Genomic DNA, 25983 nt, shown 5'->3' on the forward strand with positions numbered 1-25983 from the left:
CCTACCAATTAGAACGTCTTTGGTCTGTGGGAGGAAACCAGAGCCCCCAGAGGAAACCCATGTCATGAGGAGAACATACAAACTCCTCACAGACAGTGGCAGGAATTGAACCTGGATCGCTAGTACTGTAGAGATTTATATTAACCAGTACGCTACAGCGCCACTCCCAAGGACATCTCTAATGTCTCAACAAGAAATATACACCTGCTTTCTGGAACTGGGCTACGAATTAAGATTTTTATGATTAGCTTTATCTGTCACATCGAAACATACAGTGATATGTATCATTTGTGCCAACAAACAACACAGTCCAAGGATGTGATGTACTGGGAGCAGCCTGCAAACATCGGCATGTTCTTGCACCAATATAGCATGCCCACAACCCGCTAACCCTAACCACAGATCTTTGTAATGTGGGAGAAGACCAGATCACCCAGAAGAAACTCACACAGACACGAGGAGAACATACAACCTCCTTACAGACAACAGCAGGATTGACCCCAGGTTGCTGACACTGTGAAGTGTTACACTAACCACTCTGCCACCCACAGTATAGGTCATGCCAGCTCAGTATTAAACTCCTGGCCCACACTGAGTTTTCCAGAATTCTCTGAGGAGATAATATACAATTGAAGTTAGCCTGAGTGATCCCAATATGGGGATTCCTAGGAGGGTCTCTGAAACTAGTATTATTAACCAATCAAAACAGAGGTTTTGCATGCAGGCACATGCCCTGAGGAAGGAGATGCTTAGCTCTCACCCTATTAACTATCAAGTAGCACTGTAGTCTCCGGACTCCGTATGAGAAATGATCAGTGGGGTGATGTAATGGTAAAAATGCCATCACTGATAGATCATTATCCACACGGCCTTCAACCGGGAGCAGACACAGACAAAAAAATTGGAAAGAAATTAGGTCATATTGTCAATTTAAAATTCCGTAATTTTCTTTCTTTTTGGCATTTGGTGAAATGTCTTCGGGAACCAAACCCTTATCATCTGGGATCACTGTGCATTTTGAATGCATATTTTTGAATTGTGTGTCCCTGCACACAAAAAAAAACCTCCAATCACCCACGCAAAAGGAGCAACAATTGATCTCCCCGTTTATGCTTTTTCCCTTCATCCCGTGCTCAGGTTCCCTCCTCCACAATGCTCATCCATTTTCTGTTCTGACTATTACATGCTCCCTGCCTTCTTTTGGAGGTAAGAGAGTGTTCCCGATCTGATTTCTCATCTCTCTATGGTAATGCTTCAGTCTTGACCGTACACTCAATGGCCACTTTATAAGATACCTCCTGTACCAAATAAAGTGGCCACTGTGTGTATGTTTGTGGTGTTCTCCTGCTGTCACCCATCATCTTCAAGGGTCGATGTGTTGTGAGTTCAGAACGCTCTTCTGCACACTGCTGTTGTACTGCGTGGTTATATGAGTTACTGTCACCTTCTTGTCGGCTTGAACCAGTCTGGCCTTTCTCCTCTGACCTCTCTCATTAATAAGGCATTTTACCCACAGAACAGCCCCTCACTGAATGTTTTGTTTGTCACCATTCTGTGTATACTCTGGAGTCCGCTGTGTGTGAATATTTCAGGAGATCAGCAGTTTCTTAGATACTCAAGCCATCACATAGTGCAGCAGCAATCATTACACAGTCAAAGTCACTTTAGGTCACATTGCTTCCCCACTCTGATGTTTGGTCTGAACAATAACTGAACCGCTTGACCATGTCTGCATGCTTTTATGCAATGAGTTGCTGCCACATGATTGGTAATTAGATACTAGCATTAACGAGCAGGTGTACCTCCTGAAGTTCCCATTGTGTGTAAATGCTTTCTATTCCTAGAAAGAGGGCAGAAATATTTGCCAAATCTTTCTCCATTCATCAATATCCAGAAAGGCATCAGAAAATATTAGTCAACCACATTGGAGAATTTTACAAATGTTATGTTAAGTTAATGTTTGTGCTCGTTACAAGATCAGAATCAGAATCACCAGTATGTGAAACATACCAAAATTGATTGTGGTTTGGTGCCGAGCATAAAACACAGGACAATACCGTAACAGACAACACAATAGCAACCAACAACCTACAAGGCAATGGTGCAGTCATAAGCAATCACTAGCTAGCAGAACGATCACAAGTGCCAATGTCAATAATCAAACTTAAATAAATGTGAACATATGAACAGACTAAATAATTGTAAACAGAACAAGAAGAGCAGGATGTTGTGCAGGGACAGTTAGGATATTATGCCTGAGTGAGTTTTGTTGAGAAGCTGGATAGCTAGAGGAAAGAAGCTTCGGAGATGATGTGTGGTCCTGGCGGTGATGGACTTGTAGAGTCTCCCTGATGGCAATTATTTTAATAGGTGACTGCTAGGTTGGTGGAGTCAGCAGTTTTTTTTTCTGTTCTGACGACGAACAGGTTGTTTAATGACATTCTTCACTGAGTGGACCACCCGCTACAGCTTGTACTTGGAGAAGGAGGAGGCTGCGGGAAACCAAACAGTGATAGAGGAGGTCACAACATTCTCAATTACTGTTGTTCCTCTCCACACCTTGTGGCGCATCAGGCAGAAACCTTTGCCATTTCCTTGGCGTTTGTCTGTGTTTTTAAAAAAAGAGCCCAGTTGCTAGCTCAGCGCTCAGCTGAGCAAGGATGGAAAGTATGTAAGGAGCCGGCCAGATTCGAACCCGAGACCACTTGCCTTGAAATCTGGTGCGGATGCCACTACACCACCAGCCAACTCTCAATCATAGTTGAGTAAAAATTCATTGGTATACTTCCCAAGATGTTAAGTTTCCTAAGCTGGAGTAGGAAGGACAATCTCTGCTCAGCTTTCCTCGTGATGAGTGTAACGTGCTTGCTCCACTTCAATGCATTGGTAATGGTAGCCCCTAGGAATTTGAATGACTCGACCACAGAAACAGCCTGACCATTAATTTCCAACGCAGGGAACATTTCAGGACATTTCCAAGGAAGGACATTCTTGCTATGGAGGGAGTGCAGCATAGGTTCACTGGGATAATTCCAGGGATGGCGGGAATGTCATATGTTGAAAGATTGGAGCGACTGGGCTTGTATACACTGGAATTTAGAAGGATGAGAGGGGATCTGATTGAAACATATAAGATTATTAAGGAACTGGACATGCTAGAGGCGGGAAACGTTCCTGATGTTGGGGGAGTCCAGAATCAGAGGCCACAGTTTAAGAATAAAGGATGGACCATTTAGAACGGAGTTGAGGAAAATCTTTTTCACACAGAGGGTTGTGGATCTGTGGAATGCTCTGCCTCAGAAAGCAGTGGAGGCCAATTCTCTGGATTCTTTCAAGAAAGAGTTAGATAGCACTCTTAAAGATAGCAGAGTCAAGGGATATGGGGAGAAGGCAGGAACAGGGTGCTGATTGTGGATGATCAGCCATGATCACAGTGAATGGCGGTGCTGGCTCGAAGGGCTGAATGGCCTACTCCTGCACCTATTGTCTATTATTAATAGCATTAAGCTCCAAGTTACTATGAGCATACCATGCTGCAAGATCATCTACCTCTCCTTGATAGCGAGTCACATCATTATTAGAGGTGAGACCAACTACAGTTCTGTCATCCACGAACTTGAGGACTTTAAAGCTTTTGTCTGTGGAGGTATAGTCATTTGTACAAAGTGAGAACAGGAGGGGTGAAAGAACACAGCCCTGCGGAGAGCCTGTGTTTATGCACATTGGATCGGACAAGTAGGAGCTTAGCCTTGCAGATAAATAAACATTTGGCACTGAATGAGGTGAGAGTAGAATATAATGTTCCCCTATGTCAGTGTTAATAACAGAACAATTGAGTGTTTGAAAACTTTTCAGATTTTTTGATACCTGGAACACCTCCATGTAACCTGTCTCATTCAATCTCTAATTGCCCTATTTCTTGTTATGTCGCACCCTGAAAGTCATCAAAACAAACAAACCTCTGGCACATCGTATGGCATGTATCCCAATGCAAACACAGTCAACTGGAGTGGCGCCACGCGGCAGGTTTTATGAATGCCCTTTTGGTATCAAACAATGTGTAGCTAACATCTGAGCACTGTCAACTGGAAATAGAAGCTCAAGAGTAACAAAAACTGATAATCACACAGATTTTTTTTTTAAAAACCCAGCTCTTGTAACGACTTGTGCACTGAATGCTGATGTCATCTATTTCACAGACCACGATGGAAATTGGTAACGAACTGCACGGGCTGAAGCTAAAAATGATCAGCATTGGTGGAGTCCCAGGCAATGATGGCAGTATACTTCATGGCTTTCGAGGATGTATGCAGGTATAGCAAAGAGCAGAATGGTTGCTACCTCTGGTATACCATGGAGTCAGCTTCAGGCATTTTTAAAATTTCTTCATGGATAAATATATTATGAAACATTCAGTATTATCATACCAAATGGAAAGCTCCCCATGACAACTTGGTAGGTAACTGGACCATATAGACTGGAAACCAAGAAGATTTCAGATTTACCCTCTTGATGACAATGAGTCCTAAATTGGCAAAGGGTCAACCTTGCTCTGGTTCAAAAGGTGAAAAATTCTTTGCCTTCCTGTACACCTGAAAGCCCCAGATGGAAGTTCAAATGCAATGTTTAGAAAGTCAGTCAATTGTGTTTAAGACTATAAGACATAGGTGCAGAATTAGACCATTCGTCCTATTGAGTCTGATCCACCAATTCCATCATGACTGATTTTTTATCCCTCTTGATCTTGCTTTCTCCATGTAACATTGATGCTCATCCTAATCAAGGCCTAGCAACCTCTGCTTTAAATGTACCCAGCGACTTGGCCTCCACAGCTGTTGCGATGAACTCCACAGATTCACCACCCTCTAGCTAAAGAAATTCCTCCTCATCTCTGTTCCAACGGGGCACCCTTGTATCCTGAGGCTGTACCCTTTGGTTGTAGACATCCCCACTATAGGAAATATCATCTCCATGTCCACTCTATCTAGACCTTTCAAAATAGCCCTTATGGTGGAACACTAAACTCTTATTCACTATTAGTGGATGCTTCAAATAAGTGTAAATGTGAAAGGAGCTTATGTCCCTGCTCACATTTCCCTAGGTATCAAAATTAGTGTTAAGTGCACATACAGTATGTGTTTTTGCCCAGTTCTTGCTTGTATGTTGGAATACTGTTATTTGATAACCTGTCAGATCTAAAAGGAGTTGGCCTTATTAGAAATACATGTGTTCCTGTTAAATAAAACCAGATTGTGTCTATTTGGGAGATATGTGTTCCACTCCTAATACTGCTACACTAAATCGCTTGATTCGAATAGAATTATGTGGCTATGTAAGTTAGTTTCTTTAACACATATAGAATGCTGGAGGAACTCAGCAGGTCAGGCAGGTTCTATGGAAATGAATAAACTATTGATGCTTCAGGCCGAATCCCCTCTTTAGGACTGGAATGGAAGGGGAAATGTGCCAGAATAAAACGGTGTGAGGAGGGGAAGGAGAATAGCTAGAAAGGTAATAGGTGAAGCTGGGTGGGTAGGAAGAGGAAGAAATCTGATAGGAGAGGAGGGTGGACCAGAGGAAAAAGGGAAGGAGGAGGGGACCCAGAACGAGGTTATAGGCAGGTGAAGAGGTAAGAAGACAGAGTGGAGAATAGAAGAAAAGGGGAGGGGGAGTGATTTTTTTTACTGGAAGGTGAAATCGATATTCATGCCATTAAGTTGGAGGCTATCCAGACAGAATATAAGATGTTGCTCCTCCATGCTGAGGGTGGCCTCATCATGGTACAAGAGGAAACTATGGACCAACATGCCAGAATGAGAATGGGAATTGGAATTAAAATGTTTGGCTACCGGGAAGTTCTGCTTTTGGCACATGGAATGAAGGTGCTCAACGAAGCAGTCTTCCAATTTACAGTGGGTCTCACCAATTAGAGGAGGCTGCAATGGTCTTAAGTTTCCTTAAGTAGCTGGTTTTATTTATCAAAATTATCGTTCCAACTGCTGCTAAAATTAAATGCAACCGGTATTTTATTGTGGTTCCAAGTGTGGAAATTCAGAAAGCAAAATATAGTTGTAATGCTTCTGAGCAGAAAGTGATGTTAAACCAATGCAGATGCACCTAAGTTGATTGCCTCAGTGAACTGCTGTAAAATTAGGTGTTTCTTCCTCAGGGGGTTCGAATTGGTGAGACGCCACTCACAGCTGTGGCCCTGAATATAAACCACGCCGAGAAGGTAAACGTGGAGAGAGGTTGTAGCATTCCCGATCCCTGTGACTCCAGTCCATGTCCTACAAACAGCTACTGCAGTGACGATTGGGATAGCTATTCCTGTAGCTGTGACCCAGGTAAGGAAAATGATCCAGTAATGGTTATCAGAAGCTCCGTAGGTCTTAGCAATCAAAGGATACTTCACATTTCACATCTGAAAGACCATCCACCTGAGGTCTTTAGAAATGTTTCCATAAGAACTGTTGAACATATGGGTATCATTATGTTGTTACATTTCTGTTTGGAATAATGCTTAAAGTGTGGCACATGTTCACTAAAATTCTCTAGTATTGAATTTCAATAAATGACTGACTTGAAGAATCATGGAATTATACAGCAAGGAAACAGGTCCTTCAGCCAATCTAGTCCACACCAACCATCAACCACCAATTTACAATAATCCCATTCTCTTGAAGAATGTTCTATAAACTCCCAAGTGTCCAATCTAGTTGGTTACGGCTCCCCTTGACTGGTGAGATGCCTTAATTCCAAAGAATAATATTGCATTATGTTTAGCTTAAATACTTGAAAAGGAAAGATGTTTTTGTACTGAATAATGTAAATGTTAAGCACGTACATTTATCTTTTCATCATTGGTTGGAAAGCAATCATGTATGATTAATGCTTTATTTGCTCGATGAAATTGATCTGAGTGCCTTCTTTTGCTTGTTTTGGTTCCTGTTGTTTACAGATTGGAGGCAGTGCAGAGAATTTTCATTAGATTAATTCCAGATATGAAATAATTGCATAATGTGGAAAGCTTCAGCTGATTAACTGGAGTTTAGTAGAATGAGACGTAGCTCACCGAAATGGACAACAGTGAATTCTCATTGACTGCTTTCTTTTAACGTGGGGCTACAGAAGTGTGGGAATTGCCTTGGGGAAAAAGGATCACCCATTTACAATTGTAATGGGGAGGAATTTCTCTAGCAGTGCAGTGAAGAGATTGATTAATAGAAACAAAACTAACTTTGTACTTCTAACTCTGATGAATATAAAATCTGGAACTTGAAAGTTCTGTTTTCATTCCTAATCCATTGCTGCTTATTAATGATAAATTCAAGAATTGCCTATCCACACTGATAGTTCTATATATCTTCCTAATCTAACATTTAATCATATTACCAGAATAAAAGGCAAATAAAAGATTTAAAAAGAACAACTCTTTCTTATCTTGTAGTTGATCTATTTTGGAACAGATTCATCAGAACTTTTTAATAATGCACTTAAATCTTTTACAGCGTAATGCAAATTCATGTAAAGTCGTTTAATGTTTCTTTTGATCGTCCATTTATGGGAACCTCAGAATGAAGTTGTTTCTAAGGATAAAATTGTGAATCACTAGTTACATTGCTGTAAACTGATGATTCAGTGCTTGTATTTGATGTAGCGCCACAGATTACAGTTACCATGCCACACCTTTAACGAGTTGCAATCCAGTGCAAATCTACAGAACTATAGGCAGTTTTGAGGCAAAATACACGCAGTACTCTTAAGTATATAGAAATACATTACAAAATGACCGTGACAGTAACTTTCTCTAGTACCCAAGTAGAAACTGATTCCATTCAAAGTCACCTCAAACCTTATGCTTTTATTACCAGTTAAGCAGTAATACTTAATGCACTGCTGGAATATCTTTTTATATTGTAATCTTCCGCTGAAGTACATTTGTAGAAATGAAACCAGTGGTATATATTTTCAGGAAAAGGTGAATGGATGAGATCAGAATCAGAACCAGTGTTATTATCACTGATATTGGTGTGAAATCTGTTCCTTTGTGGCAGCAGAACAGTTCAGGCACATAAACACATATGAATTACTAAACTAACTAGCACCAACATAGGATTAATGAGGTAGTGTTCATAGAACCATTCAGAAATTTGATAGCGGAGGGAAAATAAGCTGTTCCGAGAATCACTGAGTGTGGGTCTTCAGAGTCCTGTACCACCATCTTGATGGTAATAACACGAAGCATGCATGTCCTGGATGATGAGCATCCTTAGTGATGGATCCCAGCTTTGTGAGGCACCACCTCTTGAATATGTCCCTCCTTGTTGGGGTGAGGATTATGCCCATGATGGAACTGGCTCTTAAAAAATGATTGCTGAGAACACAAGAAGATAGGAGTTGGAGTAAGCCACTCAGCCCTCGAGTCTGCCCTGCCATTCTGCCTGATCACGGCTGATTTCTGCTGGTCCCAGCTCCCTTTCTGTGTCAGTTCCCCACAGTCCTCCATTCCTCAGTATGACTCAGAAATTATTTTCATAATTATAGAAGGCTTTACTGGGGTTGACATTGAGAGATTGTCAGAAAGAGCACAGCTGGAAGCTATCAATCATCTAGGAATCAAGCAGGGAATTCAGAAGAGCACTGAGAAAATGGAATTTATTGTTTTTCGGACTGAATAGCATGAATACATTTAGGTGGAGCATGGATTAGCATATGATGAAGAAGGGAATTGACAGTTGTACTGATGGAAGTGATTGGAAGGAGGAGGAGGCTTGCATGGGGTAATATAAATGCTTGACTCAATTATCGTAATTCCCTGATGTGTGTATTCCACGTAATTCTATGTAGAATGAGCTTGTTGTTTCTAACTATGAAAGCAATCATGTAAAATCTCCAATAATTTCCAGGTTATTATGGAGAGGAATGTAAAGATGTCTGTTCCCTCAACCCTTGCGAACATCTCTCCGTTTGTAGCCGAAAGCCCAGTTCTTCACATGGCTACACTTGTGACTGCACGGCAAATTACTTTGGGCAGTACTGCGAAACCAAGTAAGCAGTGTCTAAGTTACATTGTTGTCTTAGCTGGACTCTTAAACTCCAGGTGTCTATTTAACATCGGCATCTTGTTTTGAATGTAATTAATTACATTATCAAATATTTTTGTTTTAAAGGCTTTACATTTTAGTGGTGACTGGTGGGTGGACCTTTAGGATAGATACATTTCCGAAGTAAGCTTATGATGCTTCTAAAGTCTCCTGTATCATCAGAAATTCCAGAAAAACAGACTAAAAATCTTGAAGTATTTTCTATCAACCTGTTTAGCTAAGATGCAATCCAATTTTCTATTTATGATCCATAAATCGATATCCACCCACTCAGGGAATGAAGGGGCAGCAGAACAGCTTTCTCTAGCTCTTTGCTTGTGGTGCTCTCAACCGGGCTGCTGTGTGAAGAATTACTGCAGAGACCCATCTTTCCTTGAAGGCTGGGCTGTGAATGATGTCCCAGGTTAACACAGGGAAGAGAGAAAGAAGACATGAATACCAATTTCAGAAGGCGAAGCCTGTCTAAGGCTCCCACCTCCTACCATTACTTAGTGTGATGGCTTAGTAGTTTAATTTCGGGACTAAAGATCCAAAAACATGAATTCACAGCGACTGTTAAATTTAGTAACTAAGTATGTCTGGCATTATTTATAAAAGCCAGTATCAGTAATGTTGAGGACAGTGATATTGGAAACCTGTCTGAGTTACAAATGCCTTTTAATCTGCTTTCCTTACCACTCCCGGTCTTTGTTGAACTTTGTGCTGTCAGTAGCAATCCACTCATTTGTACCTTTATCATATAGACTGGTTTATGCTGGGCATTTAGAAATGGATATTAAGTACTGGTTTTGACTCTGAGGCCCAATCCTATTGGAATTAAACACTTCTGATAATCTTGTATCACAGAGCATATAACTGAATGGAATATACTGGACCTAATTTTAATAGGTTTCAATAGGTACGTTTAATGTCAGAGAAATGTATACAATATACATCCTGAAATTCTTTTTCTTTGTAAACATCCACGAAAACACAGGAGTACCCCAAAAATGAATGACAGTTAAACGTTAGAACGCCAAAGCCCCCCCCCCAGCTTACCGTTGCACGCGCAAGCAGCAGCAAGGCAACGATGCCCACCCCCCACCAGCAAAATGCTTCAGCGCCCTCTACCAAGCACTCAACCATGCACCAAACATCAATAAAGATGCTGACTTGCAGTACCCCAAAGACTATTCGTTCACCCCGTAATTCAACATACCACAGGCTCACTCTCTCTCTCTCCCCCGGTAAGGGAAAAAGAGGCATCCCCATTTCACAGCGAGAGAGGAGACATAACAAACAACTTGCTGACTTATGGTGTTACAAGTCTGTTGCTTTGCTTTTTCCGAGCTCTGCGCCCAGAGAGTTGGCCCCGGAAAGGTGCAGATCTCTGGACCCACAACCCACTGCTCCCAATGTTGCGTGTTCTCCCGCAAAGCCTCAGTCGGGGGCACTGGCCTAGAATCAGCTCACCTCCAGACTCACGACAATCCAGAACCCTGAAGGTGTGCTAGTCTTCCAGGCCACATCCTTAGGATATCAAAAAGCGGTCGTGAGTCCTTGAGAACGGGTCCCATTCCTACAAAGAACTAATGTCAGAGTATAAATCCAGGTCAAGGTCTTCTAAAGAACTTTGAAAAAGAAAAAAAAAAGATAGCAAAGATAGAAATAGAGCTATTTCCAAAAATACAAACAGAGGAGTCACCATTTAGCACCATCTTGACTTTGCTCCACCTATCTGAGTCTGTACTTCTGTAGTTATAAAAAAAAATTAAGAATATCCAGTCTCATAGCTGGGGTGTTCTTCACGCAGACATTCTTAATGGGAGATCACTTTTGTTTCTATTGCAAATATCAGCAGTCGGATTATTGGGCAACTCAGAGATTTCAATGTTTTACTTGTAGGATTGATCAGCCCTGCCCTCGAGGATGGTGGGGGCATCCTATGTGCGGACCTTGCAGCTGTGATGTAAGGAATGGGTTCGACGCTGACTGTAACAAAACCTCTGGGGAATGCAGATGTAAGGTGAGGACTGAGTAATCCAGGGCTGTCTACGGTCATCAGTTTCAAGGTCATCGCAGCTGAAGACTTCAGTAACTTGAGCTGTTCCAGGTTAAAGTTAAGTTACATATTCTCCTCCAGACCAAATGCTGTCCCCCACATTAAGCTAAGTGTTTGCAATTAGCTGCCTGTTTTTGCGTAATGCAAATCTATGAAGTGCTGACTATCCTTGCGCGATACACATGAGGTCTGGTCTGTGAAACACGCTCACACCGGCCTCTCTGCAGGAGCAAACCTTTGATGAGGTCCTCTTCAGTATAACTTGCAGGGGTGCAGGAGGTGGAGCTTCCTGAGCAAGCTTGTGGAATATGGTGCCAGACAGAGCCTGCGGCAGGTTAGTGTGTAGTCTTATCCAATGTTCTGGCATGCTTTTGGGCCACACACAGCTACAGGCCCCCCCCCCCACCCCAGAACCTATTTAGAACTCAAAACCTCATTATGACCTCATCTTGAATAGGCAGCCCTACTACTCATGCACCAATGTTTAAAGTTTCATCAATACCTATTTGATGCTCTAACTTCCCTACACATGTCTCTGTCTTTAACAATAAGTGATCCAGATCCAAGAGCAAACATTTTGTTCTCTGCCTGCCCCTCAATGCATTTCAATAATTCAGTAGTTCCATTTATTTGACAGAGAATGTATACAATATAGATCCCGAAATTCTTGTTCTTCACAGACATCCACAAAAACAGAAAGGTGCCACAAAGAATGAGTGACAGCAAAAATGTTAGAACAACAAAGCTCCCTTACTTCCTCCCTCCCATGCATAAGCAGCAACAAAGCATCGACCTTATCCCTCCCCCCTTACTTCAGCAAAAAAACATCAGTTCCCTCCACCCACCAAGCAAGCAATAGCAAAGCCCCCAAGAAAGACCACCATCTGCAGTAGAACAAAACAAATCATTCATCTGACAGTTCGACGTAGTAAAGGGGCAGAGAGGTGACACATAGTAAGAGGGGAGACAAAAAAAACGCTCACTGATTTACAGTGTACTCTCTCTGAAATATTAAACATGCCATTTACAAGAAGCAAAAACTTCCAGCATTAGTGTAGTAATTTAGTATGGCTAATTCCAATAAAGGGAGGATATGTAGGTATAATGACCTGGGTAAGGTTTCCACTGCTATGCTGTGAGGTATTTTTATTTTAGTGGTTTTCTGCAAAAGCAGTGTGTTCTGCTGCGCTGGTAAGAGTATTTTGGCTTTGGCTAAAGATATGGAGCCCTGTTACCCAAATTAGGAATGTTGTGTCAGTCAATCAGGATTGTCTGGTTATGCGTTATAACTTTCTGCCCAGTGGGATGCTGGAGAAGATTCTGGAGAGCTGGGCAGGATGAGATTTCTGAAGGACAGTAGTCTGGTTTGGAGTTTTTTGGTGGGAGCTACAGAGCGGGGCACAAGGGAAGATGTCCACTGAATGCCATATGACAGAGAGACCCCATTGTAAGAACTGCTTTGTACAGAGGAATGGCTCCAAAGAGGAAGTGCCAATACTTCTGAATTGGTCAGTTCGTTCGAGATGGTCCTTGAGGGAAGTTGAAACTGTGACTGGTGTCTTTCACACAGAACGTGGGTTCAGCACGAGTAAAGCGATGCACCTGAAACTTCAGAAATGAGCTCCAATGTTTATGTGCACATTGGACTTGCTTAACTGTAAAGGGCCCTTTTATTTTCTCTTTCTTTTCTTTTCCTGTTGAAAATTGGTAAATATACTCTTTTTATAATTTTCTGCTGGTGTGCGATATGTTGTTTCTTGGTGACCGATAAATGTGTGTGAGTAGTATTTACACAGCATTCGCTACAATCAATGTTCCTCAATTGGAACATCATAACTTTCCTGTTTGGGGGAGCCCCAAATCATACCAACCCTAGACATATATTGCATATGGAAGGTGGTCTTCTCACCACTGAGTCTCATGAGTTAGTTAGCTAACGAGCCACGTTTGCATACAAGCCCTGGTGAGAGGGTTGCATATGTCTTCATGTTATCAATTTAGCCAACTTTCTTAGTCCATTTTCTTTACGTGGGGAATTAGAACACTGTTTCCTCACCTGATCATCAGGTTCAGTTATCAGGTGGAATATCCCCATCATAAAGAGGGAATTCTTGGAAGCTTTTCTAAATCCAAGATGGCTAAATCAGCAGATTACTTAACAATGGTGTTTTGCAGAGACCATCTGAGTAGCTTTATGTACTAATCCATTGGAATTGGCGACTGTTACCACTCACCATGAATGGTCAGCTTTAAAATATCGAAAATGAAGATGAGGGTCGGGGTGATACAGAAAACAAATCTATTTTCTATGTTGGTGTGTTCTTTGGCCTCCTATGAAGTAATAATATATCTTTTTTTATTTAGGATAACTATTACTGGCCTCCTGGAACCAATGCTTGCCTCCCTTGTGACTGCTACTCCGTTGGTTCACTGTCTCGCTCATGTGATATGGAGACAGGACAGTGCCAGTGTAAACCTGGTGTGATTGGACGACAGTGTGACCGCTGCGACAATCCTTTTGCAGAGGTTTTCACCAACGGTTGCGAAGGTGCGTTTATGGGTGGCTAGATGATGAAATTTGATTTTGAAATTAGTGGTGAACGTTGCATATGGAAACTTGCACTGACTTGCTGAGTTATAATCACGGGCTAAAAAATACGTATTTGTGTAAGTCTGACCAGGAATCTCTCTCACTTTCTCAGCTTGCATGCTTAATCCCATATGAAAAAAAAGATGATACTTGCTATCAGTTTTATGGAACAGAAACAGATGAGTGTTTTCTTTTTAGAGGACCAAATTCAATATGAACCTGTCTGGATTTTGTAATCACCTGCAAACAATTACATCAGCTGTTTATTGTGTTTACTGTGATTGGAAAGCCACTTTGGTCCAACTCTCCGTGCCAAAGCAAGGAGCATATTTTCTAAACCAGACAAAATGTAGTATCTTTATTAAGTAGCACAGAGACTGAGCCAGGTCATATAAGTGTGAAGATTTAATTTAACAGTGCTTCCTACATTACAGCATTGACAATCAATCCTCATGTCATTGCAGCACAGAAGAAGGCAATTCACTTCTCAGTTATAGAAAATTATTTCATATCATTCCCTGGCTTAGATCCTGTAATCCTGTAATTTTTCCCTCTTAAGTTTCTATTCAGCATCACTTTGAAAGCAGTGCTTGGATTTGTTTCACCAGTTTTTCAGCATTGACTAATGTCGTAGTCATAGAGTTGCTCCATAGAGAAACAGGCCCTTCAGCCTGTCTCATCTATGCCAACCATCATGTCTGTCTATGATAATCCCATTTGGCTGCATTCAATACCCCTTTATGCCCTACTCATTCAAGTGCCTTTAAATGTTTCTTTTCCTGGCTCTGTCACCTTGTTTGGAGCTCATTCCAGATATCAACTACTTGCTGTGTGAAGAATTTATCACTCAATTTCCTTCTAAACCTCCCCTAGTTCACCTTAAATCTGTGCCCTCTAGTTTTAAACATGAGAAACAGATACTGTCTAACTTATTATAATTTTATTACCTGTATTATATCACCCCTCAGCTTCCCTTACTATCCCAGATTATCTAATCTCTCCTAATAAACCAATCCCTCCAATCCAGGTAACATTCTTGTGAATCTCTTCTGCACCCTCTACAGTTTAATCCCACCCTTCCTGCACGTGATGAACAGAGTTTTGAAACAAAACTCCCAAGTGCGATTTGTACAAGTGCAACATAGTGTCTCGGCTCTTGCAGTACACTCAATGTCTGGGCCAATGAAATCAAGGGAATCGGACACCTTCTTCACCACTCTATCCACCCATCTCCCATTTTGAGGAAAGCATGTACAAGGTCAGGCCAGCTGGTGGTGTAGTGGCGTCAGCGCTGGACCTCAAGGCAGATGGTCCTGAGTTCAAACCTGGGCAGCAGCAGTATCTGCGCAGAAGAAAGGCCTGGCAATCTATTTCCGTAACTTTGCCATGAAAAGCCTATGGACCCGATGGTCCATGAGGTCACGAAGAGTCGGAGTCAACTTAACGACTGAACAACAACAACATGTACAAGGTCTCTCTGTTCAACAGCATTCCCCATCTCCCTATCATTCACAGTGTTTGCCCTGCCTTAGTTTAACTTCTCAAAATGCACCACGTGGCACTTATCTACATTAAATTCCATCTGCTGCTCCCTTCCCTACTTTTCCAGTTGATCTAGATCCTTTCATAACCTTAGGCAAATTTCTTCACTATCCACTATGCCATCAATTTCACTGTATAAACAGACTTTTATACTTGGCATTGCTGGTATCTTTGCCATCTACTTTAAATGTAAACAACACACGTCAAAGTTGCTGGTGAATGCAGCAGGCCAGGCGGCATCTCTAGGAAGAGGTACAGTCGACGTTTCGGGCCGAGACCCTTCATCAGGACTAACTGAAGGAAGAGCTCGTAAGAGATTTGAAAGGGGGAGGGGGAGATCCAAAATGATAGGAGAAGACAGGAGGGGGAGGGAATGGAGCCAAGAGATAGCGAGTCTGAGTCAAAATGTGGTCGAAAAGTTGAAGAGCCGAAGAAATTACAGATGGGGAGCAACGAGAGATGGTTTCACTGAACTCCTGTCAAAGAGAAGATTTAAACTTCTTCAGTGTAGGCATCACCAGAAAATCACTGATGCAGTCCAACCTGGTAATGAACAACTTCTGGTACAAAGTACTGAAAAGGGGAAAAAAAACATTTCATACTGAATTTTCAAAGCATTGTCTTTTCAAATATGTTATGAGATAAAGCATATTCATGCAATTTAAGTGCATGTTTAACAGATATGCTCAACAATTTTCACTGAATATGCTTAGAACATTTTAGTGAAAACTGTATTGAAAAGCTTATGTGTGTTAAGAATGAACTCAAAATCTTGATCCATATTTGTTTAAAATGTGGAAGAGTCACAGTGTACTTTTCTCTGACTCTGACTAACACAATAAGGCACCTGCAAAACAATTGAGCTTAGTTTAGATTGACAGAAAGATTAACATTGAAGTGGTGGGCAGAAGGAATCATTTCAGTGCATAACTCTATGACTAAAATACTGATTCAGGTTATACACATTTGTAGAGGGATAATTGATGTAATAGGGAAAAATGTATTGGTTTATCATGTTCTGAATATTTCATCTGTTTATTTGCCTTTCAGTGATTTATGACAGTTGCCCACGAGCCATGGAGTCTGGGATTTGGTGGCCCAGAACCAAGTTTGGTTTGCCTGCTGCTGTGCCTTGCCCCAAAGGATCAATGGGTAATGTTGTCATTACAATTTCATGTGTTTTCAAAGTAATTACTTGGTCATCACTGAGAATGATTTAATGTATTTCCACCGTTGACACAGTTTAATGATGTAGTCTAATGTATCATGGGGTGACCAATAGTTTTCGTTTTTAAACTGAGATATTTTCTCAATTGACAGAGTATCTTTCCAGCAGAGAAAGATGCCTTTCAGCCCATCGAGTCCTTAAAGAAGAAACAAAGTGACTTGAAAATTCCATTGAGTGGCATACTTTTATTTGTTGTGCTAAGTGTGATTGGGTGCTTTGCATATCAACAGCATATTTCCCAATATTAGTCAAAAAGATGTGCAGACATACTGAATCATTGAGTGACATCAAATGGTGTGCAGTGTTCATCGTGTTGTCCATTGTGCAGAATTATACCACTCAGACAGGCCCCTGAGCAACACAGCCTTGCAGCTAATCTTATAGAGAAGTGGCTTTGTCCCCTTTTTCACTAGGTGCTTACTAACAGTTTTGGTCATAGATCTGTTACTCAAGTCCCAAGGGTCTAATCGTGACTAAATTAGCATCGCACAAAGAAAAGCCATTCCCTTGTGTGCTTGGACAGAGTAGCACAGTGATGTGGCTGGTAGATCCACAAACTCACTGTGCCAAAGACCAAAGTAAAATGCTGACTTTAGACTTGTGGAGTTCAAATGTCCTCTCTGTGACTGCATGGGTTTCCTCCCACAACTCAAAGACGTGCAGTTTGGTAGAGTAATTGGTCCGTGAACTGCTCCAAGTATGTGGGCAAATAGTAGCATCAGTGGAGCTGGTGAGAATGTGGGGAGAATGAAAGTTTGGATTCATGTATGTGGTTCATTCTTGGCATGGACTTGAATGGGCTGAGGGGCTTGTTTCCTTGCTGAATCTCTCTATGATTCTAAACCTAGGGTCCAGGATCAGAGAGAGAGGGAGAGTGGGGTGGCTGCACTAGGGGCAGACAGTGACTTGGAGGCAGGGAGCCAGTCCTGTATTGCAAGGGATTTCAGTTGGTGGTGAAGCATGAGAATGGGGAGTTATTGGCCTGAGGGTTGACACTGCAGAATGGTCAGTGAGTGAGTGTGGAGGTTGAGACATGTGTTTGGGCCCAGGAGAAGGAATCAGATGATCAGTGCATGAGCAATGGATTGGGGTGGGTTCACATGATGAGGGTTTGGGAAGGGTGGAGAAGATACGAATGTTAAGGGTTTGACCAGGTGATTGAGATCTGAGGATAAAGCACGATGGCCAAAGCCCAGAGTTTGGGAGATTGGCAGAGGGGTAAAAAGGGCTGAGGGATTGGTAGGCTGGTGGGGTTTGGTGAGGAGATCTTAAGGATAAGATGTGGGAAGAAAGACTGATCTGCGCTAGTACGATTGGTAACAGGATGTGTTGGTCAAATTTCTGGAGTGCCAGTATTAGATCAAGACACCAGCAAAATCACATTTTGTGTTAAAAATATAGGATTTTATGTGTGTGTCACTGGATCAATTGTGACTGAATTTAGTAACAATCATATTTTAGATATATTGATAGTGTTTCTTTCTTTTACTAAAGTGGATATGGGAACTTCTCATGAAAGGTCATTGACCTGAAGTATGAACTCTATTTCTCTTTCTGAAGATGCTGCCTGATTGACTGAGTATTCCTAGCATTTTCTGTTTTTATTTCATACTTCTAGCATCTGCAGTATTTTAGTTTCAGATTATAAGCATAAATTTAAAATCATAAACACTAATAATTAAGTTTAATTTAATGGAAAAAGGCAGATGTCTACTTAATATTTTGAAGAGGTGAAATGTCACTGAAATAAAGCAGTTTTTCTAAGTTATGTGGTAGGACTACTTAGTGCAATAATTATGATGATAGCCATGTACCTCTGTGCCAAAGTTTGCTTTGGGCAGACACTGAGATCCTGCATCATTTTCTCCATAGGAACAGGAATACGACACTGCGATGAACACAGAGGCTGGCTCCCTCCTGATCTTTTCAACTGTACCACCAGCACCTTTGCAGAGCTGAAAACCTTTGTAAGTTTCATCTTAGAGAAATTGATTTGAAAGATTGACAATGTCAAGAAACTGCAGTTTCGTTTTTCTTTTTAATGGACAATAATGTTTATGTTTACACTTATGTGACATGTTCTGTGTAGTACTGCTCTGCAGAACTTTTTCCTTTTTGTGAAGCAAAGGATCAGCTTCTAAAATTAGAGCCGTATCACCTCAAGAAGTGTTAAGTAGCAGCCTTGTTCTAAACTCGCATTTTGTTCTCTGGACTTCAAAAATTGGCTATATGCCTAAAGCCATTCGTAAACACAAAATAATCTGCAGATGCTGGGGTCAAAGGTTCCGGCCCGAAACATCGACTCATCGTTTCCACAGATGCTGTCAGATTAGTGTTGGACCCCAAAGGGAAATTGCTGACTTTTATCCAGGTGATAATTACCTGATCTTTTTTCATTGTCTTGTATTTTTCATTGAAATTGAACAACCTAACACACAAAAGATAGTTTCATGTGATGAAGGGTCTCAGCCCAAAATGTCAACTCTTTATTCTTTTCCTTAGATGCTGCCTGGCCTGCTGAGTTCCTCTAGCATTTTGCATGTGTTGTTTTGGATTTCCAGCATCTGCAGATTTTCTCATGTTCATATGATCCATTTTCTGGGCAATGCAATTGTGATCTTGCCAAATGGATTTCTCATGTTCTTGTGGATTGCTTTCTGTGCAGGCTGGAAAACTGAAAAAGAATGAAACGTTGCTGGATGTGGGGAAGTCCAAGGAAATTGCCCTGTTATTATGGAACGCTACTCAGCACACAACTGAATATTTTGGCAGTGATGTGAAGATAGCATATCATGTGACCTCAAAAATCTTGGAATTTGAGAACTCCCAAAGGGGATTTAACTTGGCTGCAACGCAGGATGTCCAGTTCACAGAGGTAAGAGCTCAGAACACCTTTCAAGACAACTGAACTACTCAATAATTTGTGTGCAGTCACTTCTCAATGTCAAGTTTTGACTTCGTCTTTGGTACAGAGACACCTGGCGGTCAAAATCCAGTCAAACCAAAGAACAGAAGATTTATGTAAATATATTATATCAGATTTAGGAATTGGAAGACAGTTCAATGATTACAGAATCAGAATCAGGTTTAATATCGCTGGCATATGTTCTGGAATTTGTTGTTTTTCAGCAGCAGTACAGAACATTAAAAAAACCTATATTAAGTTAGTGCAAAAAGAGAGCCAAAATATTAGCAAGGGAAATCTGATGGTAGAAGCTGTTCCTAATACTTTGAGTGTCCTGTACATCCTCCCCAATGGTAGTAATGAGAAGAGAGCATGTCCTGGGTGATGGAAGTCCTTAATGACGGATGCCACCTTTTGAAGATGTCCCTGATGCTGGGAAGCTGGTGCCCATGGTGCTGGCTGAGTTTGCAAGCCTCTGCAACTGTTTCTGATCCTGTGCAGTAGAATGCTGTCCATGGTGCATCAGCAGACACATCTCCTCAAACTCCTTATGAAATATAGCCGCTTATGTTCCTTCTTTGTAATTACGTCAATATATTGGGCCCAGGATAGATCTTCAGAGATACTGACACCCAGGAACTTGAAACTGCTCACCCTTTCCAATGCTGATCCCTCGATGAGGACCGGTGTGTGTTCACACGCCTTCCCCAACCCCAAGTTCATAGTCATTTCCTTGGTCTTACTAACATTGAGTGCAAAGTTATTGTTGTGGCATCCCTCCACCAGCTGTTCTATCTCACTCCTGTACGCCTCATCATCGCCATCTGCTAACAACTGTTGTGTCATTAGAAAATTTGTAGATGTTCTTTGAGCTGTGCCTAGCCATGTAGTCGTGGGTGTTGAGTGAGTTAAGCAGTGGGCTAAGCAGGCATCCTTGCGGTGGGCCGGTGTTGATTGTCAACGTGGAGGAAATGTTATTTCCAAGCTGCACTGACTGAAATTTCTTGAGAAAATCAAAGATGTAGTTGCAGAGGGATGTACAGAGGCTCAGGATTTGATGCTTGTTGATTAAGACTGAGTGTATGATTGTTTTGAATGCTGAGATTCAATCAATAAACAGCAGCTTGACGTAGGTAGAGACCTATAGTGATGGTAGACAAATTGTAGCGGGTCCAGGTCCTTGCTTAGGCAGGAGTTGGTTCTGGCCATAACTAACCTCTCAAAGCAGTTCATCACAGTGGATGTGAGTGTAACTGGGAGATATTTGAGGCAGTTTACCCTGCTCTTCTTTGGCACTGGATAATACATAGATTATTTGGGGGTTGACTCCTTCCCAAAAGTTTGTTAGTACTTCTTCCTCCTGGCTTCTAACACTTGTTGAATGCTTAAGGCCACTTAAATGAAGACATCAGCCATTTGTTTAAGGACATTTATCAAAGGATTGATTGACAAGATGATCAGCTTGTCACTTGCAAGTTCCACCTTCAGTCAGGTATTTACCACTGATGGGATTGAAGCTTTATATCTAAGTATTTTCTGAGCAAATATTTCAATTAGTTGATCCTGCTAATGAGTGGGATCAATACTAATGGAGAGTTGCTAATACAATAAATCTTTCAATTTCAGAATTATCAGTTTTCATTTCTGCACTTCAAGACAATCTGTAAAAGGGACATTTCATTCGAAAGATGTATTCTTTAGCAAATGTAATGTTGCACTAATTTAGATATATTAATATCTTGAGAAATGTTGTTAACATTTGCAGTGAAAAGTGAAATTTAGTTACGCAAACACGAGGAAATCTGCAGATGCTGGAAATTCAAGCAACACACACAAGCAATGCTGGTGAACGCAGTAGGCCAGGCAGCAAGTATAGAAAGAGGTACAGTTAGCATGTATCTCTTCCTATAGATGCTGCCTGGCCTGCTGCGTTCACCAGCATTTTTTGTGTATGTTGAGTGAAATTTACTTTCCTGGCTGTTGGAGTTTTGCTGATCAGTAATAGAATTATTGCTTTAAAAATAAGTTGAGAAAGCAAAAATCTACAGTCCAAAGAAATCATTCAGCTGGACTTAAGTACTTCAATATTGAATTCTAACTAAATGGTTCAATACTGAATGTTAATATGTCTGGAACATTATTGTGTTGATCAATCATTGCACGCAATTCACTTTAAAGCATTTATAATAAGGTGACTTTCACAGACTTTATATAATTTCCTGTCCTTAAGGGAAAACTTGTTTCTCGGCAGTAAGACTGACCTGCTGTGCTGGTATTGGTAAGTGTGACAGGAATCTCACTCTAGGGGTTATCTCAAAACTGTTAAATGTATGTTACAAATGGAGTTCCTCATATTTTCTGGCAAAGTTAAGAACAGGGGGAGGGGAGGTGAGAGGAATTTCCAAATTTAAGTGTATTACTGTGTTGTATTGTGTCATATAAACAAAGTAAACTGCTTCAACACCAACATTTATAATATCCAGGGCCTTAGAAAAACTGTAAATCAATTCAATTCGCTAAGGAGAAGAAGCCCTTTAGTATTAATGGATAATTAATTAAATTCTGTGCTTACTATTAGCAATCAAGAAATTGATGCATAACTTTTGACAGGAACTTCATTCGATGGAAACAGCTAAAAATAGAAGGAGTTCTTTGGATGGGCTTGATTATTCCACCAATAATGCAATATATTGGCCATTGCTTTTACTTCTGTTTTCAGAACCTTATTAAAGTTGGAAGTGCAATACTTGATATAAGTAACAAAAAGCACTGGGATATGATCCAGCAGACAGATGGAGGGACGGCACTCCTGCTGAGGCACTACGAAGATTATGCAAGTGCACTGGCAAAAAATATGAGAAAAACCTACCTCAACCCTTTCACAATTGTCACCCCTAATATTGGTGAGTATCACAATAACCAGACTGGGCATCCTTCAGACTGTAATGCATATTGTGTTCTAGAATATTCTGCTGGTTTTATAACTAATAGAAGTAATTTTGTCCAGTTATTTCAGTCGATCGCCTTCACAAAATTAATTTCTCTGGAGTGAAACTTCCACGGTATGACTTTATTCGAGGACAGAAGCCCAGAGACTTGGAAACTATTGCCATCCTTCCAGAATCAATCTTTACACCAGCAGATGCTAAAGGTGAGAATACCTTTTAAAGCAGATCTACACTTGCTGTGATGTCAAACGGCATGAAGCCACGTTTTGACCTAGGTTGAGCATATTGACGATCACTGAATAGCAGAGGCATTGTACACTGAAGTGGGAGAGTTATGGGCCATTTTGGTATTAGTTAATGGAGGTTTAGTGTTATCTGGTACACTTCCGTGGTATTGAGTATGCCCATTACCTCTTTAGTAGGATAAACTTTGTAGTTTCTTTTAATGTTACTTTTCTAACATTTTGCTTCTCAAACACTCATGAACTTGTGTATCACAACAAAGTACAAATTGACTGGGCATCTTCATGATAACTTATCCCCATTTTTCTATCCCCTTGATCCTAAATTTCTTATCACTTCTCCAATCTACCATCAATGTCCTAGAACCTTTCAACCTAATGCTCCACTCCCATGTCCGATGACCATCTATCCAACTGACTACAGTTGCTTTTCCACCCTGGCTTCCTTGCCAGATCATTCCTCCCCACTCATTCACCCAATCATGCACCCATCATAATCCAATTAAAAACGAGCAAAAATGCAGATTCTGGAAATCTGAACTGTAAACGGGTTTTATAGCCTGGGGGAAAATACTCACGCAGGACAGCAAATACTTTTTCAGGTCTTAAATTCTGCATTAAATGTTGTATTGCAGAAAGAGGGTATCGAAATAAAAAGGACAAAATAAGTTTTAAAAAACAGTTCCTGCTTTTACAATCGCAGATTAATTTTGAACCACAGACTTGTTACGTATGCAGTGTGAAAATAACTAAAACAAAATATACGAAACTAATACGGTAGCAGCAATTCTAAAAAAAACAATACAAACAATATTAGAATCCCACCAACCCTATACATTATACACAACATCGAAAATATTAATAAATCATCTCATCTTAAAAGAACTATACTCACATTTGGCACACACGTGCTTAATTTTCAAATACACATAGGCTAGACCTTGAAATGAGTTTTCCTCGCTTACGTTAGTAGGCCGATTAAGGAACTACGCAATCACACTATTCCAGTGTCCATCAATTTTACTTGTGAAAATCTTTCCTCACTAAACCTGGGAAAAGCATTCGAACATGGTCCTTTAACATGACAACTCTTTGTTCTACTCCACCCATGAAAAATAACATCACAGTTTTTTTCTTAAAGGCACTGGCAGGTATTTTAGCATTACCAAGGTGAATACAGGAGTGCAATATATCAATGCCATACAGGTAAATGTAAATTTGTACATTCAAATGTAATTTCTTCAAGAAACTTAGTGGTCTTCCCTGTAATCATAATTTGATCAGCGTCTGCCTTCATGTTCATGTCCTGGCTGTTTTTTTTTATTGGTCTACAGCAGTTTTTCTGATTGGTTAAACCAACCATAATGATTCTTTCACCATCCAATGTTGATGGTAACTTCTTACTACTGAAGCCAAGTATTTTCGTTCATGTTGTAAGTTGATAATCAAAAAGCAATAAGCCATGAAGCAAAATATTCAAAATATTCATAAAACAAAATTTTATTTTAGAGTTTTCCACAATAGGCTAAAAAACATTAAAGCATAGATATATAGGAAGAGTAATTTGTGCCCTAGTCCTGGGTATGACTCTGAACTGCAACCGGTGATGAGGCTCTGACTGGGAACTTTCAGAGCTTTGGGGAAAATGGAGTTACCCCTTAGTCATTCATTGCTCCCAGGGCCGCTCTGACCCGGAATGGTAGCACCTGCAAGGGTTCCTGCTCAGGATACAAGCGAAGGCCAATGGCAGATCCGGCAGGTTCAGTAACTGAACCTATGATGGAGAAGGCGGATGAGCTAGGACCTCAAATGTCAACGGCTATAGTACAGGCGGATGAATATTTGGGAAGAGAAATGGCGATTTCTTTAGTTCGCCCTATGGAAGGCAATAGCAAACCACCGTTGCTAGATACTAGGTTTCGTAGAATCTATTTGCTAAGAAAACCATAGTCAAATTCACAAAATGTATCACACAACAACAGCGTCAAGAGGATCTTCAAGACAATTCTGAAGATGCTTCGCTCAGTAGGGTTGATTCTGGGCAGCAGGGGATCCCCGACTGTCATCAAGCTACTGCTCATAAAATTCAAATAACGCAAAAGAAAATTATTGCCACTTGGAATGTAAGAACCCTATATCAAGCAGGAAGATTGGACAATGTGATAAATGAAATGGAACGACTAACGATTAACATCATGGGAATTAGTGAAGATGGTTGGATAGGTGCTGGAACATGTCAGAATAGAAATAAATCAGTAATTTATTCTTGTGGAACATCCCATGCTAATGGAGTAGGAATTCTTATGGATGAAAACATGGCAAAAATTGTTTTAGGACATTGGGCAATATCAGAAAGAGTGCTGCTTGTTAGATTCAGAGGACAACCATTTGATTTAGCAATTATACAGGTAAATGCACCAACAACAGATGGAACAAATGAGGATTTAGATAAATTCTATGAAGAGCTTGAACAAGCAAAGAATGGAAGCAAATCTCAAGATATTGTTATTGTCATGGGAGATCTAAATGCTAAGGTAGGACAAGATGCTGATGGAAATACCATAGGAAAATTTGGACTGGGGAAAGAAATGAAAGAGGTGAGAAATGGGTAGAATGGTGCAAGGTGAATAATCAGGTCACTATGAATACCTACTTTAAAAACCATCCAAGACGCTTGTGGACCTGGCAAAGTCCAGGTAATAACACTAGAAATCAAATTGACATTATTACTATAAACCAAAGATTTAGAAACTCAGTGACTCAATGCAAAACATATCCAGGTGCAGATTGTAATAGTGACCATAACCCAGTAGTATGTCATGTAAAAGTAAAACTTAAAAAACTAAAGAAACAAAAACCTGAACAATTCCTTGACTACTTGCAATTAATTAAAGAAGAAAACTTAAGACAAAAATTTACAATTGAAGTAAGGAATAGATTTCAAAGTCTAGAAATAGAATCTGTTGAAGATGATAGCAATCATGTAGAAATGAAGTTTAGCTCTCCAAAGGATGCCTTGGTAGAATCAGAAAAAAGCATAAGGAATAAATAGATGAGAGATGAAATCAAAAATCTAACACAAGAAAGGAGACGGGAGAGAGCAAATCCTATAGAATATAAGTCCTTAGATAAAAAAAGTTAAAAGCTTATGTCAAAAAGCCAAAGAAGAATGGTTAAACCAGGAATGTGAGCAAATAGAAAGAATCTCTATTACTGATACAAAAAGGTTACATCAAAAAATCAAGAATATCACTGGTAAAAATCTCCTCTGTTCTTCAGGTGGATGTTTGAATGGAAAGGACAGTACCATTATCATGGAAAAAGATGAGATTATGAACAGATGGACTGAGTATATTCAGGAATTGTCTGAAGACGATTGAGGC

The 25983-nt window shown here is 40.6% G+C and overlaps 1 protein-coding gene across 2 annotated transcripts in view; it reads left to right on the top strand.

Moving 5' to 3' along the window:
- Nucleotides 1-25983, top strand: part of celsr2 (cadherin, EGF LAG seven-pass G-type receptor 2) — a 360447-nt gene that overhangs the window by 285692 nt on the left and 48772 nt on the right. For both annotated transcript variants that reach the window (XM_063065489.1, XM_063065491.1), the window contains exons 12-21: nt 4200-4313; nt 6170-6344; nt 8907-9048; nt 10989-11109; nt 13510-13693; nt 16328-16429; nt 18378-18472; nt 19171-19380; nt 22130-22313; nt 22418-22561. In XM_063065489.1, the coding sequence (XP_062921559.1) occupies nt 4200-4313; nt 6170-6344; nt 8907-9048; nt 10989-11109; nt 13510-13693; nt 16328-16429; nt 18378-18472; nt 19171-19380; nt 22130-22313; nt 22418-22561 (1471 nt within the window). The remainder of the gene's footprint in view (nt 1-4199; nt 4314-6169; nt 6345-8906; nt 9049-10988; nt 11110-13509; nt 13694-16327; nt 16430-18377; nt 18473-19170; nt 19381-22129; nt 22314-22417; nt 22562-25983) is intronic.

Source organism: Mobula hypostoma, chromosome 13 (assembly GCF_963921235.1).
Source record: "Mobula hypostoma chromosome 13, sMobHyp1.1, whole genome shotgun sequence".
Classification (NCBI taxonomy): Eukaryota; Metazoa; Chordata; class Chondrichthyes; order Myliobatiformes; family Myliobatidae; genus Mobula; species Mobula hypostoma.